Here is a 14645-nt window from a genome sequence, read left to right on the forward strand (position 1 = left end):
AGTGATTCTTCTGCCTCAGCCTCCCAAGTAGTGGGGATTACAGGCACATGCCACCACACCCAGCTAACTTTTGTATTTTGAGTAGAGACGGAGTTTTACCATGTTGGCCAGGCTGGTCTTGAACTCCTGGCCTCAAGTGATCCGCCAGTCTTGGCCTCCCAAAGTGCTGGGATTACATGCGTGAGCCACCACACTCGGCCAGTTCACAATGTTTAATCCTTCCAGGAGTCAAGGAAAAGCTGCAGGTGGTCCTTCCACCACCACCAAAAAAAGAAGGCCCTGCACCTTCTCAGACTCTTTGGGTATTGGAGACAGCGTATACCTCACTTGGGCATCCTACTTGGTCCTTTACATCTGCTAACTTGCCAACCAGCACCCTTTAGAGCAGGGCCCAGGCCAGAAAGCTGTATTGTAAGTTGTCCAGCAAGCCCACTCTCTACCTGTGGGTCCTCACAACCCAATGATCCCTTTAAGCTATATAAGTCTCTGTGACTAATTTTGCTAATTGGAACGTTTGGCAAAGGGAAGCAGACTGTACCCAGAGGTGCCCCTGTTTTGGACTTACTGCCTGTCTCCCTGACACAGTGGCCAGGGACACCTCTTTTGAAAAGCTTACTATCTGGGTTCTTCTTACAACAGAATACCTGACCCACGAAAGGCTGGCTTTATGGAATGTACGTGTACTTAAAATGGAAACGGTATATTTAAGAACACAGCTAGTCTAGCCCTTCTGACATCTCAGTTTTACATGAAAAAACTGGCAGCTAACCCTTTGGGGGACACTTATATCCCCTACTCCACCAAAGCAAAGTCACTGGGTCAACAGGAACCTCAGTTCACAGAGGTTCTCCTAAATGCCAGGGCCTGGTTCACTGATGGTCTGATGAAGTGGAAGCTTCATGGTGGCCACAGGGCTGCTGTGGCTGTTCACCCTCAGAAGCAGCTGCGCAGAACAGAAAATGGATGAGTAACTCTGCTCAACAGGCCCTGAGCCAATACTCCTTTTGGTAACCCTTGTTATATTTTTACTGACTCTTGGAGTGTTGCCAATGGCCTAGGTGTTTGGTCTGACACTTAGGAAACCTCAACTGGCAGATTAAAGACACCCATCTTTGGGGTCATGAACTATGGAAATAAGTTTTGGCTGTGATTGCTCTGTCTGGGTCACACATGTAGATGTCCATGGTTGAAGCCTGTTCTCTGATAAGACCAACTGAAATAAGGCCGTTGAGGGCGCCTGCACTAGCCACTGGGATCCATCATTGTGCTGGACATGGCAACACATCCACCATCATGGACTGGGCACAATGGAAAAGACAATTTGTGTGTGGGGGGGGCAGGGGAGGGGGCGGTTTGCTTGTTTTTTTGAGATGGAGTTTCACTCTGTCACCCAGGCTGGAGTGCAGTGGCACCATCTCGGCTCACTACAACCTCCGCCTCCCGGGTTCAAATGATTCTCCTGCCTCAGCCTCCCAAGTAGCTGGAATTACAGGCACGCACAACCATGCCCAGTTAATTTTTGTATTTTTAGTAGAGACAGGGTTTCACCATATTGGCCAGGCTGGTCTCGAACTCCTGACCTCAAGTGATCCACCCACCTTGGCTTCCCAAATTGCTGGGATTACAGGCGTGAGCCACCGCACCCAGCTGGAAAGGACTATTTCTGATGCAGAGGCTACCACCACATACCAGGCTGTGATTCCTACCAAAGGTTGGCCCATTTCTCTTGCATAGGAGGAGGTCATCTTGCACAGGGCATGGCCCCAGCCTGCTCATGGCAGATCAACTTCATTAGACCTTTGACTTCTTGGGGCTATTGGTGGTGCCTTACCACTGTTGACACTTTTTCAGGTTATTGGATTGTACCAGTCCTATCAGCCAGCTCTGGGCATACCACTGCAACCCTTGAAACCAGTCTGTGTCATGTTTTGGCTCTCTGGACCATCTGCAGTGTGACAATGGTGCACCTTTTATCACAAAAGCCACTCAACAATAGTGGTATTCAAAAGATCTTCCACACTCCTGCCATCATGAGATTCTGGCATTGCTGAGTATTAGAATGGCTTCCTCAAAAACTAGGCCGGGTGCGGTGGCTCATGCCTGTAATCTCAGCACTTTGGGAGGCCGAGGCAGGCAGATCACCTGAGGTTGGGAGTTCGAGACCAGCCTGACAATGTGGAGAAACCCCATCTCTACTAAAAATACAAACATTAGCCGGGCATGGTGGCAGGTGCCAGTAATCCCAGCTACTCTGGAGGCTGAGGCAGGAGAATCGCTTGAACATGGGAGGCAGAGGTTGCAGTGACCCGAGATCACGCCACTGCACTCCAGCCTGGGCGACAGAGCAAGAGTCCGTCTCAAAAAAAAAAAAAAAAAAGTCAACTCAAGGTCTCTGACTCTACTCTTCTCCCTCCCTCCTGGTCCACACACTTTGAAAAAGCATTTTGTTTTGTTTTTGTTTTTCAAGACGGAGTCTCGCTCTGTCGCCCAGGCTGGAGTGCAGTGGTGCGATCTTGGCTCTGCCTCTTGAGTTCAAGCCATTCTCCTGCCTCAGCCTCCCAAGTAGCTTGGATTACAGGCACACGCCACCACGTCCAGCTAATTTTTGTATTTTTAGTAGAGACAGTGTTTCCCCATGTTGGCCATGCTAGTCTTGAACTCCAGACCTCAAGAGATCCACCCACCTCAGCCTCCCAAAGTGCTGGGATTAAAGATGTGAGCTACTGCACCCCGCTTTTTCTTTTTCTTTTTTAAGTAGAGATGGGGTCTTGCTATGTTGACCAAGTTGGTCTCGAACTCCTGGCCTCGAGCAGTCCTCCCATCTCAGCCTCCCAAAGTGCTGGGATTTCAGGTATGAGCCAATGCGCCTGGCCCTATTATAACATTTTGGTCACCAAATGCAGCTGTCTTTAAAAAGGCTACTTCCTAGAAAGGTGTATCTGAATGAAGAGGTGTAGGAAGGTTATAAAGACCTATTTTTAAAATTTGGGATTCTGATCAGACTCTTCCTGGGCACGTTGCTTGCTTGCTTTCCCCTAGCAGCAACCCCAGGCCAGCCTGGTGGGCACACCTTCTAGATGGCAGTCCAACTATAAGGGGGCCTAGGGGCTCAAACCTGATTGTGTTTCAGCCACCTGGATTCTCTTGTTGGACTGACATGGTCTTAGAGCATAAGAATAATGACCACTTGGGCAAGTACACTGCTCGCCGAGACCCCTTAGAGTGGCACATGCAGGACAAAGTGGGGAACATAATGGGTCCCCGTGCATTTTGTAAACATGCCCTTGTTCCTCTTGGACCTGACTCTTCCAATCAAAAAGTCTAGGTGCACAAAAGGGATAACTGGAAAAAGAGGTGGCTGGTACTGGTCAGTCTAGTCACCTCTGTTTCCTTAAAGAGGTGACTATCGGTACTAAAATGAGACACCAATTTGGGAGGGGGAGCAGCAATCCTGGTACCTAGATAGAAAATACTTTGGATTCCAGGAGATAAAATTTATGATCTTTGTCCATAATTGCCCCTGAAGACTTCCTTATGAACATAAAAAAGACCTGGTGCAGCTCTCCCAAGCTTTTGCAAGCACCTTAAATTTAACTGACTGCAAAACTGGGCATAGCGGCTCCTGCCTGTAATCCCAGCTACTTGGGAAGTTGCAGGGGAGGATCGCTTGAGGCGAGGAATTCAAGGCTGCAGTGAGCTGCGATGGCACCACTGCAGTCCAGCCTGAGCAAGACTTGAGAACCTGTCTCAAATAAAAGAAATTTAATGACTGTAGGTTCTGCCTTGCCCCAACAACAGATGGCTTTGGCCACCATTTGGTTTGCTCGCCATTCCCATTAACCTTACCAGAAGTCCACTGGAAAGAGCAGGGGATGTACCTGGCTCCTGCACCTTCCATGAAAATCACCTGTGATACCACCAGTTGTCGTTCCCATCCCTATTCCCATAGACCCCACTCAGCCATTCTGTGGAGAGAACAAGTGCCACCTTGCTGGTGGCATGGACAAATGGGATAGATTGGACTAACTGCCCTCAGGTTGTCCTTCCAAATACAAGGACTAGACTCAATTATTCAAAGTAAACTGGGAAGCTACTTGGGAGGCTGAGGCAAGAGAATCACTTGAACCCAGTAGGGAGAGTTTGCAGTGAGCCGAGATCGCACCACCGCATTCCAGCCTGGGTGACGAGCAAAACTTCATCTCAAAAAAAAAAAAAAAAAGTGAACTGGGAACCTGAAGCCCTACCAGGTGGCCAGGACCTGTGCCCCAACAAATGTAGGTCCCACTTGGGGGACCTCCAACAATTATAAACATTTTCTAGGGGTAACGATATGTGCCCTTGTGACTGAACTTGTGTGGAGGCTAAACATTAACTCATCATCCTCCCCAAAATAGTGTCTTGCCCCTTTAGGGTGGTCAAGAGACCTTCAAGTGTTTAAGCAAATACCACCAATAGATTATGTAGCCCACAGGCAACTGTGGAGATTTTTTTTTTTTTAGATGGAGTCTTGCTGTCATGCAGGCTGGAGTGCAGTGGCATGATCTCAGCTTACTGCAACCTCTGCTTCCCAGGTTCAAGCGATTCTCCTGCCTCAGCCTCCCAAGGAGCTGGGATTACAGGCACCCGCCACTATGCCCAGCTAATTTTTTTGTACTTTTGGTAGAGACAGGGTTTCACTATGTTGGCCAGGCTGGTCTCGAACTCCTGACCTCAGGTGATCCACCTGCCTTGGCCTCCCAAAGTGCTAGGATGACAGGCGTGAGCCGTCGCACCTGGCTGACAACTGTGAAGATCTTTCTAAAGTGAGGCTGCCCTTGGTTACTCAGGGGAACTTCTTGGACTGATAATTGACTCATTCCTTATGTGCGTTTATTATCCCTATGATAGGAGTCCTCTGATTAGGAAAGGTGATGCAACATCTGTCTAACTTTAGTTGGGTGATCAGTGGTACCACCTTGCCCCTGGAAGGCATTCAGGTCAGTGGCAACTCACTGGCCAGGGTGGAGGTTGTATGGATGACAGACTTGCCCTAGGCTTCCTCCCTGTGAACCAACAGTGGAGATTATGCAATATCTAATATATCCTGCTGTACCTGGATTAATGACTTGGTCTGAGTGGAAAGGTCAATATTTGAGAAAGTCACCTGGCTTTCTTAGGTAGACCTTGATGGTTTATAGGATTTGTTCAGCCTGTTGAGTTGAAAACCCTGGGGTCAGCCAGGTGCGGTGGCTCACGCCTGTAATCCTAGCACTTTGGGAGGCTGAGGTGGGTGGATCACAAGGTCAGGAGATCAAGACCATCCTGGCTAACATGGTGAAACCCCATCTCTACTAAAAATACAAAAACAAAATTAGCTAGGCGTGGTGGTGGGTGTCTGTAGTCCCAGCTACTCAGGAGGCTGAGGCAGGAGAATGGCATGAACCCGGGAGGCAGAGCTTGCAGTGAGCCGAAATTGCACCACTGCACTCCAGCCTGGGCGACACAGTGAGACTCTATCTCAAAAAAAGAAAGAAAGAAAGAAAAAAAAGAAAACCCTGGGGTCAGGACTGGGGTTAATATTGCAGGTTGGACTCATTCTGTTGAAATGCTGTTCATTAAATTAAATTCTGTGAGACACGCTGAACTGATTTGCTCTATGCCTATTGGTCAGATTAATCAGTGACTGATAAAATGGCATACCCATAAGAAAATTGCCAGAAGCCAAGACTATGTAGAAATGAGGGGTGGGTATTATTGGGAGATAATTGTCCACAGGTCTCTCACATTTCTGTATGTGTCTTGTCAGCTAAAACTGTGAAGGCCTTTGTTCTAGACTATCTTTTCAAGGAAGCTGGTATAGCCTTGGAAGATAGAGGTGCTTTGCATCTACAGAGCAAAGGACAGGTGTTCTTGTGACCTTGGTGGAGATAATGCCTCCCGTTAGTGTAAAGGGAAGGCATACCAACCATCCAATATAAAAGACGCAAATTCTGTTAGCTCTCTTCCCTCCTCCTTTCCTCAGTAAAATCCACTGCATGTGCAGGATTCACTTGGTCCTCTTTGTGTTGCCCTAAGGGAACTAGGCTTGGGAAATGGCTGTAAGAAAATGCTGGTACTCTGGCTACTGCTATTGCTGTAATAAACTGTCCTTTGTGTCTGATCCAAGAGTGTCTTGTCTGGTTGGGTGCAGTGACTCATGCCTGTAATCCCAGCACTTTGGGAGGCCAAGGCGGGTGGATCACCTGAGGACAGGAGTTTGAGACCAGCTTGGCCAACATGGTGAAATCCCGTCTCTACTAAAAATACAAAAATTAGCTGGGTGTGGTGGCAGGAGCCTGTAATTCCAGCTACTCAGGAGGCTGAAGCAGGAGAATCGTTTGAACCCAGGAGGCAGAGAGTTGAGATTGCACCACTGCACTTCAGCCTGGGCAACAGAGCGAGGCTCCATCTCAAGAAAAAAAAAAGTACGTCTTCTATGAGCATCTGTGAAACTACTGCAGTAGGCTAACCTAGCTTGCAAATAGAGTAAAATCTCCGACTATTCAGTTTTTGATCTGATGTTTGTGCTTTTTAATATTTCTTTATGACTCAATCTTGGTAGGTTTTGTTTTTAGGACTTTGCCTATTCATTCATTCACTCATTCATTCATTTTCGAGACAGAATCTCACTCTGTGTCGCCCAAGCTAGAGTGCAGTGGCACAATCTTGGCTCACTGCAACCTCTGTTTCTCGGGTTCAAGTGATTCTCGTGCCTCAGCCTCCCAAGTAGCTGGGAGTACAGGCGCACGCCACCATACCCAGCTAATTTTTGTATTTTTAGTAAGACAGGGTTTCACCATGTTGGCCAGGTTGGTCTCGAACTCCTGACCTCAAGTGATCCACCAGCCTCGGCCTCCCAAAGTGCTGGGATTACAGATTTGAGCCACCATGCCCAGCTGGAATTTGCCCATTTAATCTAGGCTATCCAGTTTGTTTCCATACAACTGTCTGTAGTACTTTATAACCCTTTTTACTTCTGTAGAATTGGTAGTAGTGTCCTGATTTTCATTTCTCCTTTTAGTAATTTGACTCTTTTTCTTACTCAATCTAGCTAAAGGTTGTCAATTTTGTTGATCTTTTTGAAGAAGCAACTTTTGATTTTGTTGACTTTTTCTTTTTCTATTCTCTAGCTCTGTTATCTTCCTTCTAGCTCTGTTCTTATTGGCTTCCTTCTGTTAGCTCTTTCATTTGCTCTTTTTTTGTGCCTTAATGTGTAAATAATGTGTACAGTTCAGTTGTTGAGTTTTTTTTTTTTTTTTTTTTTTTTTTAAGAGACAGGATCTTGCTCTGTTGCTCAAGCTAGAGTGCAGTGGTGCCATCATAGCTCACTTAGCTCACTGCAGCCTCAAACTCCTGGACTCAAGCAATCCTCTCACCTCAGCCTCTGGAATAGCTGGGACTACAGGTGTGCACCACCATCTGTGGCTAATTTTTAAACTTTTTGTAGAGCGGCCAGGCAATTCTCCCACCTCAGCCTCCTAAAGTGCTGGAATTATGGGTGGGAGCCACCATACCCAGACTCTTCTTTTTAAATGTAAGCATTTATAGCTATAAATTTCTTTCAGTACTGCTTTTGCTGCATTCCATAGGTTTTGGTGTGTTTTTGTTTCATGTGTCTCAAGATATCTAACTTCCTTTATGATTTCTTTTTTGATCCATTGGTTGTTTAAAAGTGCGTTGTTGGTCAGGAAGGGTGGCTGATGCCTGTAATCTCAGCACCTTGGGAGGTTGAGGCGGGCGGATCACTTGAGACCAGGAGTTCAAAACCAGCCTGGCCAACACGGCAAAACCCTGTCTCTACTAAAAATACAAAAATTAGCCAGGCATGGTGGCGTGTGCCTGTAGTCCCAGCTATTTGGGAGGCTGAGGTACGAGAATCACTTGAACCTGGGAGGCGGAGATTGCAGTGAGCCACAGTTGTGCCAGAGCAAGACTCTGTCTCAGAAAACAAAAAGTGTGTTAATTTTTTTTTTTTTTTTTTGAGATGGAGTCTTGCTCTGTCGCCCAGGCTGGAGTGCAGTGGGGCAATCTTGGCTCACTGAAAGCTCCGTCTCCTGGGTTCACATTCTCCTGCCTCAGCCTCCCGAGTAGCTGGGACTACGGGCACCCGCCACCACGCCTGGCTAATTTTTTGTATTTTTAGTAGAGACAGGGTTTCACCATGTGAGCCAGGATGGTCTCGATCTCCTGACCTTGGGATCCACCCGCCTCGGCCTCCCAAAGTGCTGGGATTACAGGCATGAGCCACCGCGCCCGGCCGTTGTTTAATTTTTAAAACTTTCAACTACTGATTTCTAGTTTTGTTCCATTGTGATGGGAAAATACACTTTTATGATTTTAATCTTTAAATTTACTGAGACTTTTTTGTGGTCTAATACGTGGTCTGGTTTATATTTAATAATGCCTTAGCCCTTTTTTTCTATTAATTTTTTTTTAATTTTATAGAGACAAGGTCTATGTTGTCCAGGCTGGTCTTCAACTCCTGAGCTCAAGTCATCCCCCTGCCTCAGTCTCCCAAAGTGCTGGGATTACAGATGTGAGCCACTATGCACAGCCTCCTTTTTTTCTTTTGGGCATACTGAAGTTCAGCTACTCCACCCCAGATTCCGGCAATAAAGCTATAGCCTGGCAGGAAGGTGGCCTGCTAGAACTGAGAATTTCTAGGGAGAAATTCTTGAGCCCAGCCACCTGTTATCTTACTGGTGAGAAAACTGAGGGGTCAGAAGGCTTCATCCAAGATTGCACAGGGGCTCACGGGCCTGCAGGCCATGTACACTGAACCACTGCAATTTCTTGTCTGAGAGACTGCCCTGTAGCATCAGCAATGATCACAAGGAAGCAAAAACCGCCACCATAGATTCATTCAAATGTTTACTGAGCATCTGCATGTTCCAGGGATGAGTTAAACCTTGAAATGACCTTGGCTGTGCAGGGCCTGCATACTCTAAGATGGGCCTGACTGTTCTGTTTCCAGGCAATGAGAGTTGCAGATGATCAAAGAGTTGTGGTCTATTTATTCATGCCTGTTTCACAAATGCACCAATTTGTCACCTAAGCTGGCTTCTGTATTAGGTTGATTACACCCTCTAGAAACCAAAGACACTAAGGTGTTTTGTTTTGTTTTGTTTTGTGTTGGTTTTTTTTTGAGATGGAGTCTCACTCTGTCGCCAAGCTGGAGTGCAGTGATGTGATCTCGGCTCACTGCAACCTCTGCCTCCCGGGTTCAAGCGATTCTCCTCCCTCAGCCTCCCAAGTACCTGGGACTACAGGCGTGTGCCACCATGCCCAGCTAATTTTTGTATTTTTAGTAGAGATGGGGTTTCACCATGTTGGCCAGGATGGTTTCCATCTCTTGACCTTGTGATCTGTCCGCCTTGGCTGACACTAAATTTTGAAAGCTAAAGGACCAGGCAAAAAAGCTCACCGTGTCTGTAGGACTGGAATTTTTTTTTTTTTTTTTTTTTAAGGTACAAGGAGGGCCATTAGGTAAAGTGAAAACCTGCAGCACAGAGAGTTCAAGGAAGTTACCGCAGAGCTGTGGCCAGGCAGCTCCATCAGGGTTTCTCATCCCTGGTGGCTGTCCAGGAGTACCCTAGCCCTGACATGGAGGTTTCCATATAATTCAGCTGCTGGGCCAGTGAAGGGATGAAGCTGCCTTCTCTGATTGGGAACAATAAGCGGGGAATTACAGAATCTCGACCCCACCTCCAGCCCGACACTCTGGTTAACTGCTGTTTGAGACTTGGCAGATTGGACTCTTGCCATGTTGTGCAGGGACAAGGCTAACTAGGCGCTGCACTGATAACTGCCAAGGGGCTCCCTGGCCCATCTAGTCTGTCTCTTACCACTGTCTTGACATAAAGCAGGAATATGGTCCCCCCCAACCCTTTTTTTTTTTTTTTTTTTGGAGATAGGCTCTCACTCTGTTGCCCAGGCACAGTGGCATGATCTCGGCTCACTGCAGCCTTTGCCTCCCAGATTCAAGCAATTCTCATACCTCAGCCTGCTGAGTAGCTGGGATTATAGGCATGCGCCACCATGCCCAGCTAATTTTTGTATTTTTAGTAGAGACGGGGTTTCACCATGTTGGCCAGGCTGGTCTTGAACTCCTGACCTCAAGTGATCCACCTGCTTTGGCTTCCCAAAGTGCTGGGATCACAGGCATAAGCCACCCCACCACACCTGGCCCAGTCCCATTTTACAGATGTAAAAACCAAGGTGTAGAGAGGTGAGTAATCTGATGTGTAAAATGGAGCTCAACCACATTAGCAGTACTAGCAGAATTAGTAGGTGATGGATAGAGATGTGAAAGGATTTAGTGCAACAAATTACCTTCCATGATGATGGAATCTGGTCAGGCAAGTCTGATATCCACAGGACAAGCCATCAGAAAGGGCAGGCTGGAACTCTGGGCACAGACTAATGGCTGGCCTCGCACATAAATTACTATTGCTGCACCATGCCGTGGACTACCAACTACCCTCTTTACCCTGACTCTATGGAAATAGAGTCACTGATGCCTTTAAGTTCAATCAAACTAGGGAAGAATTCTAAAAAATCCAGAACCAATGCAGAAAACTCACCTTTAAGATTCTATTTTTCTAAAACCACTTTTGGCACCAAAATCTGTGTCAGATTCAACTAGAGAAGCAGAACCAGTAGGGTATATATTGAGATTTATTGCAAGGAATTGACTTCAGTAATTGTAGGAGCTGGCTAGTCATGTCTAAACTCTGTAAGGCAGGCTATCAGGAAGGGCAGGCTGTCAGGAACTCTCGCCAAGCACTGGGCTGCTGTCCACAGGCAGAATTTCTTCCTCAGGGAAGCCCTTAGCTCTGTTCTTTAGGCCTTTTGACTGATCAGGTCAGGCTGACCCAGATTATCTGAGATAATCTCACTTACTTAGTCAACTGGGAATGGACTTCTGTCACATCTACAAAATACCTTCACAAAAATACCTAGATTAGTGTCTGATTGAATTACTGGTGACTGTGGCCTAGCTAAGCCGACACATCTAAAGACCATCCCACCCGCCACAGCCTTGCTGTAGGCTCAGGGTCTCTGGATCAGCCCTCACCCTCTTCCCACTGGTGTACAGGATGGACAGCATCATCTGCCTAACCTCAAATCCACCTGCACAAGCAGTACCTGGGCATTTTTTTTTTTTTTAGTTGAGGTAAAATTCACATAACTGAAACATTCTGAAGTATACAAATTCAGTGGCATTTAGTACATTCACCTCTACCTAGTCCCCAAACATTTCCAATACCACAGAAGTAAGCAGCCCCTTACCCATTAAGAAGTCACTCCCCATGCCACTCTCCCCCTGCCTGGGGATTTTAAAGCCAACCTGGACAATGTTATTGGGGAGAACTTGGACACGTTAAGCCTACCACACTTGCTAATCCACTGGGGCAGAGGTGTCTTCCTCACCCCAAGGCAGGCACTGAAGCCAGCTACTCTTTCACGATGGTAGGGCTGTAGTTGGACTTGACAGCTTCAGCGAGCTCCCGTGCGTACATCTCATACCTGCCCGTCATCTGAAAGCAAAACACAGATGTACTTTAGAGGTTCTGGTTTTATAAATCCCCATCACTTACACGCCACCACCTCTTGCCACTGGAGGGCAGTCATGGGACAGGAATGCATCAGGAAGGCTCACTGACAGTGACCTCTTGGCACTGATTCTAGTACTGTGGCAAAGTTCACAGATGCCACAATGACTCATACAGCCCAGCCTTGGCTGCTGTGACCTCTTCGACCTGTCTATCCAGAAAGTGTGGTCTGCTGAGGCAAGACGGAGAAGGGGAGTCCCGTGGTCCTGTTGCTCCCCCAAAGAGCAGCCTACAGCCCAGAGAAGAGTGACCTGCTCCAGGTCACCAGCCAGTTGTAGAAAAGGCTGGGATTTGAACCAGGGGCTCCTGGATGGGCCTGGAATTCTGTCAACTCCATGTGGCATCTCATCGTGGATACATAGGCTGGTGGAGTTGGAAAGCCCACCTACGGTGCTCACACCCAGCACGCCCTCCCTCCCTCCCTCCTTTCCCAAGGTGGATTACTCCCAAAAGCCTTGACAGCAGCTCATGCCCATTACCAAAGTTGGGAAGGCTTCTGCTTCTAAGAAGTGTCTAATGAGAAAACATTTGGTTTACTGCTCTTGGGATACTTATTAAAAAGAGTTGGCCAGCATTCTTGGCTCCCTTCTGATTTGGGTGGAATCCTACATTCATCCTAGTTGCCCAGGAAGAGGAGAGAGAGATCAGGAGACTCTCTCATGCCCAATACCTTGTTTGTCTGACAAGGATCCGAGACTGAGGAACCCATTCGCAGAAAACAGGATCAAGGCCAAAAGCCCATGTCTGGGTGGATTAGAGGCCCTGGTGGTCTCTCAGTCACACCGGGCAAAGTCAGTTATAACAATGGATATTTGCATACACAATTTGCTTATAAAAGGTGGCTGAGGCAGGGCACAGTGGCTTATGTCTATAATCCTGGTATTTTGGGAGCCCGAGGTGGGAGGATTGTTTGAAGCCAGGAGTTCAAGACCAGCCTGGGCAACATAGTGAGACTCGGTCTCTATAAAAAATTTAAAAATTAGCTGGGTGTTGTGGTGGTGCATGCCTATAGTCCCAGTTACTCAGGAGACTGAGGCGGGAGAATGGCTTGAGCCTAGGAGGTCAAGGCTGCCATGATCTATGGTTGTGTCATTGGTCCAGCCTAGATGACAAAGCCAAGACCTTGTCTCCATGCTCCCTACTCCACCAAAAAAAGAAAAAGGGGTGCTGAGTTGGTGGAAATACTTTCGGACACTAATACAGCAAACTCTGAAGCTGTGGGCCCTTCTAGGGTGGAGTCCCATCCCAGGAGGGCAGACATCTCCATTCCTCTGACTCCTGACATCACAGGGCATTAGGTGTCAAAGCCAGCATGGGACCTTTGAGTTAAGCCCCTTACTTTACAACTGGGAGTACTAAGGCTTGGGAGCAGAAGGAGCTTAATTAAGGTGACCAAGGAAGGAAGGCTGTGACAGAGCCAGGCCTAGATTCCATTTCTCTGCATGACCCATTTCCTGCTATCGTCAAGGCCTAGACTGCAGGGACTGGCCACAAGCAGAACCAGACATGCACATTTATCTTGTGATAAGTGCAAATGCCTGGAAAGGAAAAAGGATTAGAGGAGCCAATCCATTCTATTCTCTGGACAAATGAAATTGAGATTAATTTGTCTGAAGGCACCCAGAATCTAAATCAGATGAAAGGAGAATTTATTGCAGCCTGCTGCCTGTACATTGTTTGACCCAACTGTTCCTCCCGGGAGCCAGCAAGGAGGCAGAGATTCAGCCCTCAGCTCACACAGAGCCCTTGGGTGGGAGCTGGTACCTCATGCTGCCATGGGCAACCCCACAACAGCAGTTCCTAAGAGCAGGATGAGGGCCAAAGCAGAGGAGCAGGCAACAACAGGGGTCCTGGGGACCTACCTTGAAGTTCCAGACATCATTCACCTGCTGGCAGAGGTTTAGGTCGAGCTTAGCAACTAGCAGTCCATCCCGGCTACGGGACAGCCCAGGAGTCCGGCTGCTGTCAGGGGCTGCCACATAGCTCGAGCCATAAAAGTAGCCAAAGTCCTGGTGAGCTTTAAAGGAACAAAGAAACACATCTGTGAGCTTGTGTAGATGCACTGTGGGCTCCACAGAGGGTCAGGCACCTTGAGGCAGGCCCAGGACACGGAGTCCATGCCATCCTCCCCAGTGTCTGCAAAATGCTGAGGCCCAAAAGGCCTGTCTCTCATCTCAGGCCTGAAGGCCCAGCAAATTGCTGCAAATGGCCCCCTTATGCTGCTCCCCTGTGCCCCTGGGGAAATGTCTAAATGTCACCCTTCTGAGAGGTGTCACTTCCACCCACAGGCTAAGGAAACCAGAAAGTCACACTCTGGGGGCTGCCTATGGGGGCCCTCACAGTGAGCTGGAGGCTCTGCCTTCATCTGCCTTGCCAGCTGCATCACCCTTACCCTCCCTCCAGGCCTTGGTCCCTTCACCAGTCAGGGAGGACTAGCAGCCACCCAACACATGTGTAAGGAGCAGGGGGGGCTGGGCAGGGCCTAGCATGGCCCAGATGCAGCAGGCACCCAGTGGACGCTCATTCCCCTGCCCTTTCTGCGTCTCTATTTGCAGTAAGTTAACTAGGATCAGGGACTCTAGAAGTTGGGGGCCTGAAGTGGCAGCATCTGGGACCCTTTCAGGAAGTGTTTTCCTAGAAAACGGACTCACTCAACCCCTTCCGGCTTTTTTTTTTTTTTTTTCTTTTTTTTTTAGATGGAGTTTCCCTCCCGTTGCCCAGGCTGGAGTGCAATGGCGCGATGTCGGCTCAACACAACTTCCACCTCCTGGGTTCAAGCGATTCTCCTGCCTCAGCCTCCTGAGTAGCTGGGATTATAGGTATGGGCCGCCATACCCGGCTAATTTTTTGTTTTTTTTTTTTGTTTTTTTTTTTGTTTTTAGTAGAGACTGGGTTTCTCCATGTTGGTCAGGCTGGCCTCAAACTCCCAACCTCAGGTGATCCGCCCGCCTCAGCCTCCCAAAGTACTGGGATTACAGGCATGAGACACCATGCCTGGCCCCCTCCCGGCTT

At 48.0% G+C, this 14645-nt stretch overlaps 1 protein-coding gene across 2 annotated transcripts in view; it reads right to left on the minus strand.

The window, feature by feature from the left end:
* Nucleotides 1–684: 684 nt before the first annotated feature.
* Nucleotides 685–14645, minus strand: part of UPB1 (beta-ureidopropionase 1) — a 45598-nt gene continuing 31637 nt past the window's right edge. The window contains exons 9-11 of one of the 2 annotated variants that reach the window (XM_003280826.3): nt 13496–13650; nt 11452–11558; nt 685–943 (exon numbers count right to left, since the gene is read on the minus strand). In XM_003280826.3, the coding sequence (XP_003280874.1) occupies nt 11475–11558; nt 13496–13650 (239 nt within the window). In that variant the 3' untranslated portion in view covers nt 685–943; nt 11452–11474. Of the gene's footprint in view, nt 944–10677; nt 11559–13495; nt 13651–14645 lie in introns of those variants that run through there. The other variant, XM_003280825.3, reaches the window with a different exon arrangement.

The sequence above is a fragment of the Nomascus leucogenys genome, chromosome 7b (genome assembly GCF_006542625.1).
Source record: "Nomascus leucogenys isolate Asia chromosome 7b, Asia_NLE_v1, whole genome shotgun sequence".
In the NCBI taxonomy this organism is placed as follows: domain Eukaryota; kingdom Metazoa; phylum Chordata; class Mammalia; order Primates; family Hylobatidae; genus Nomascus; species Nomascus leucogenys.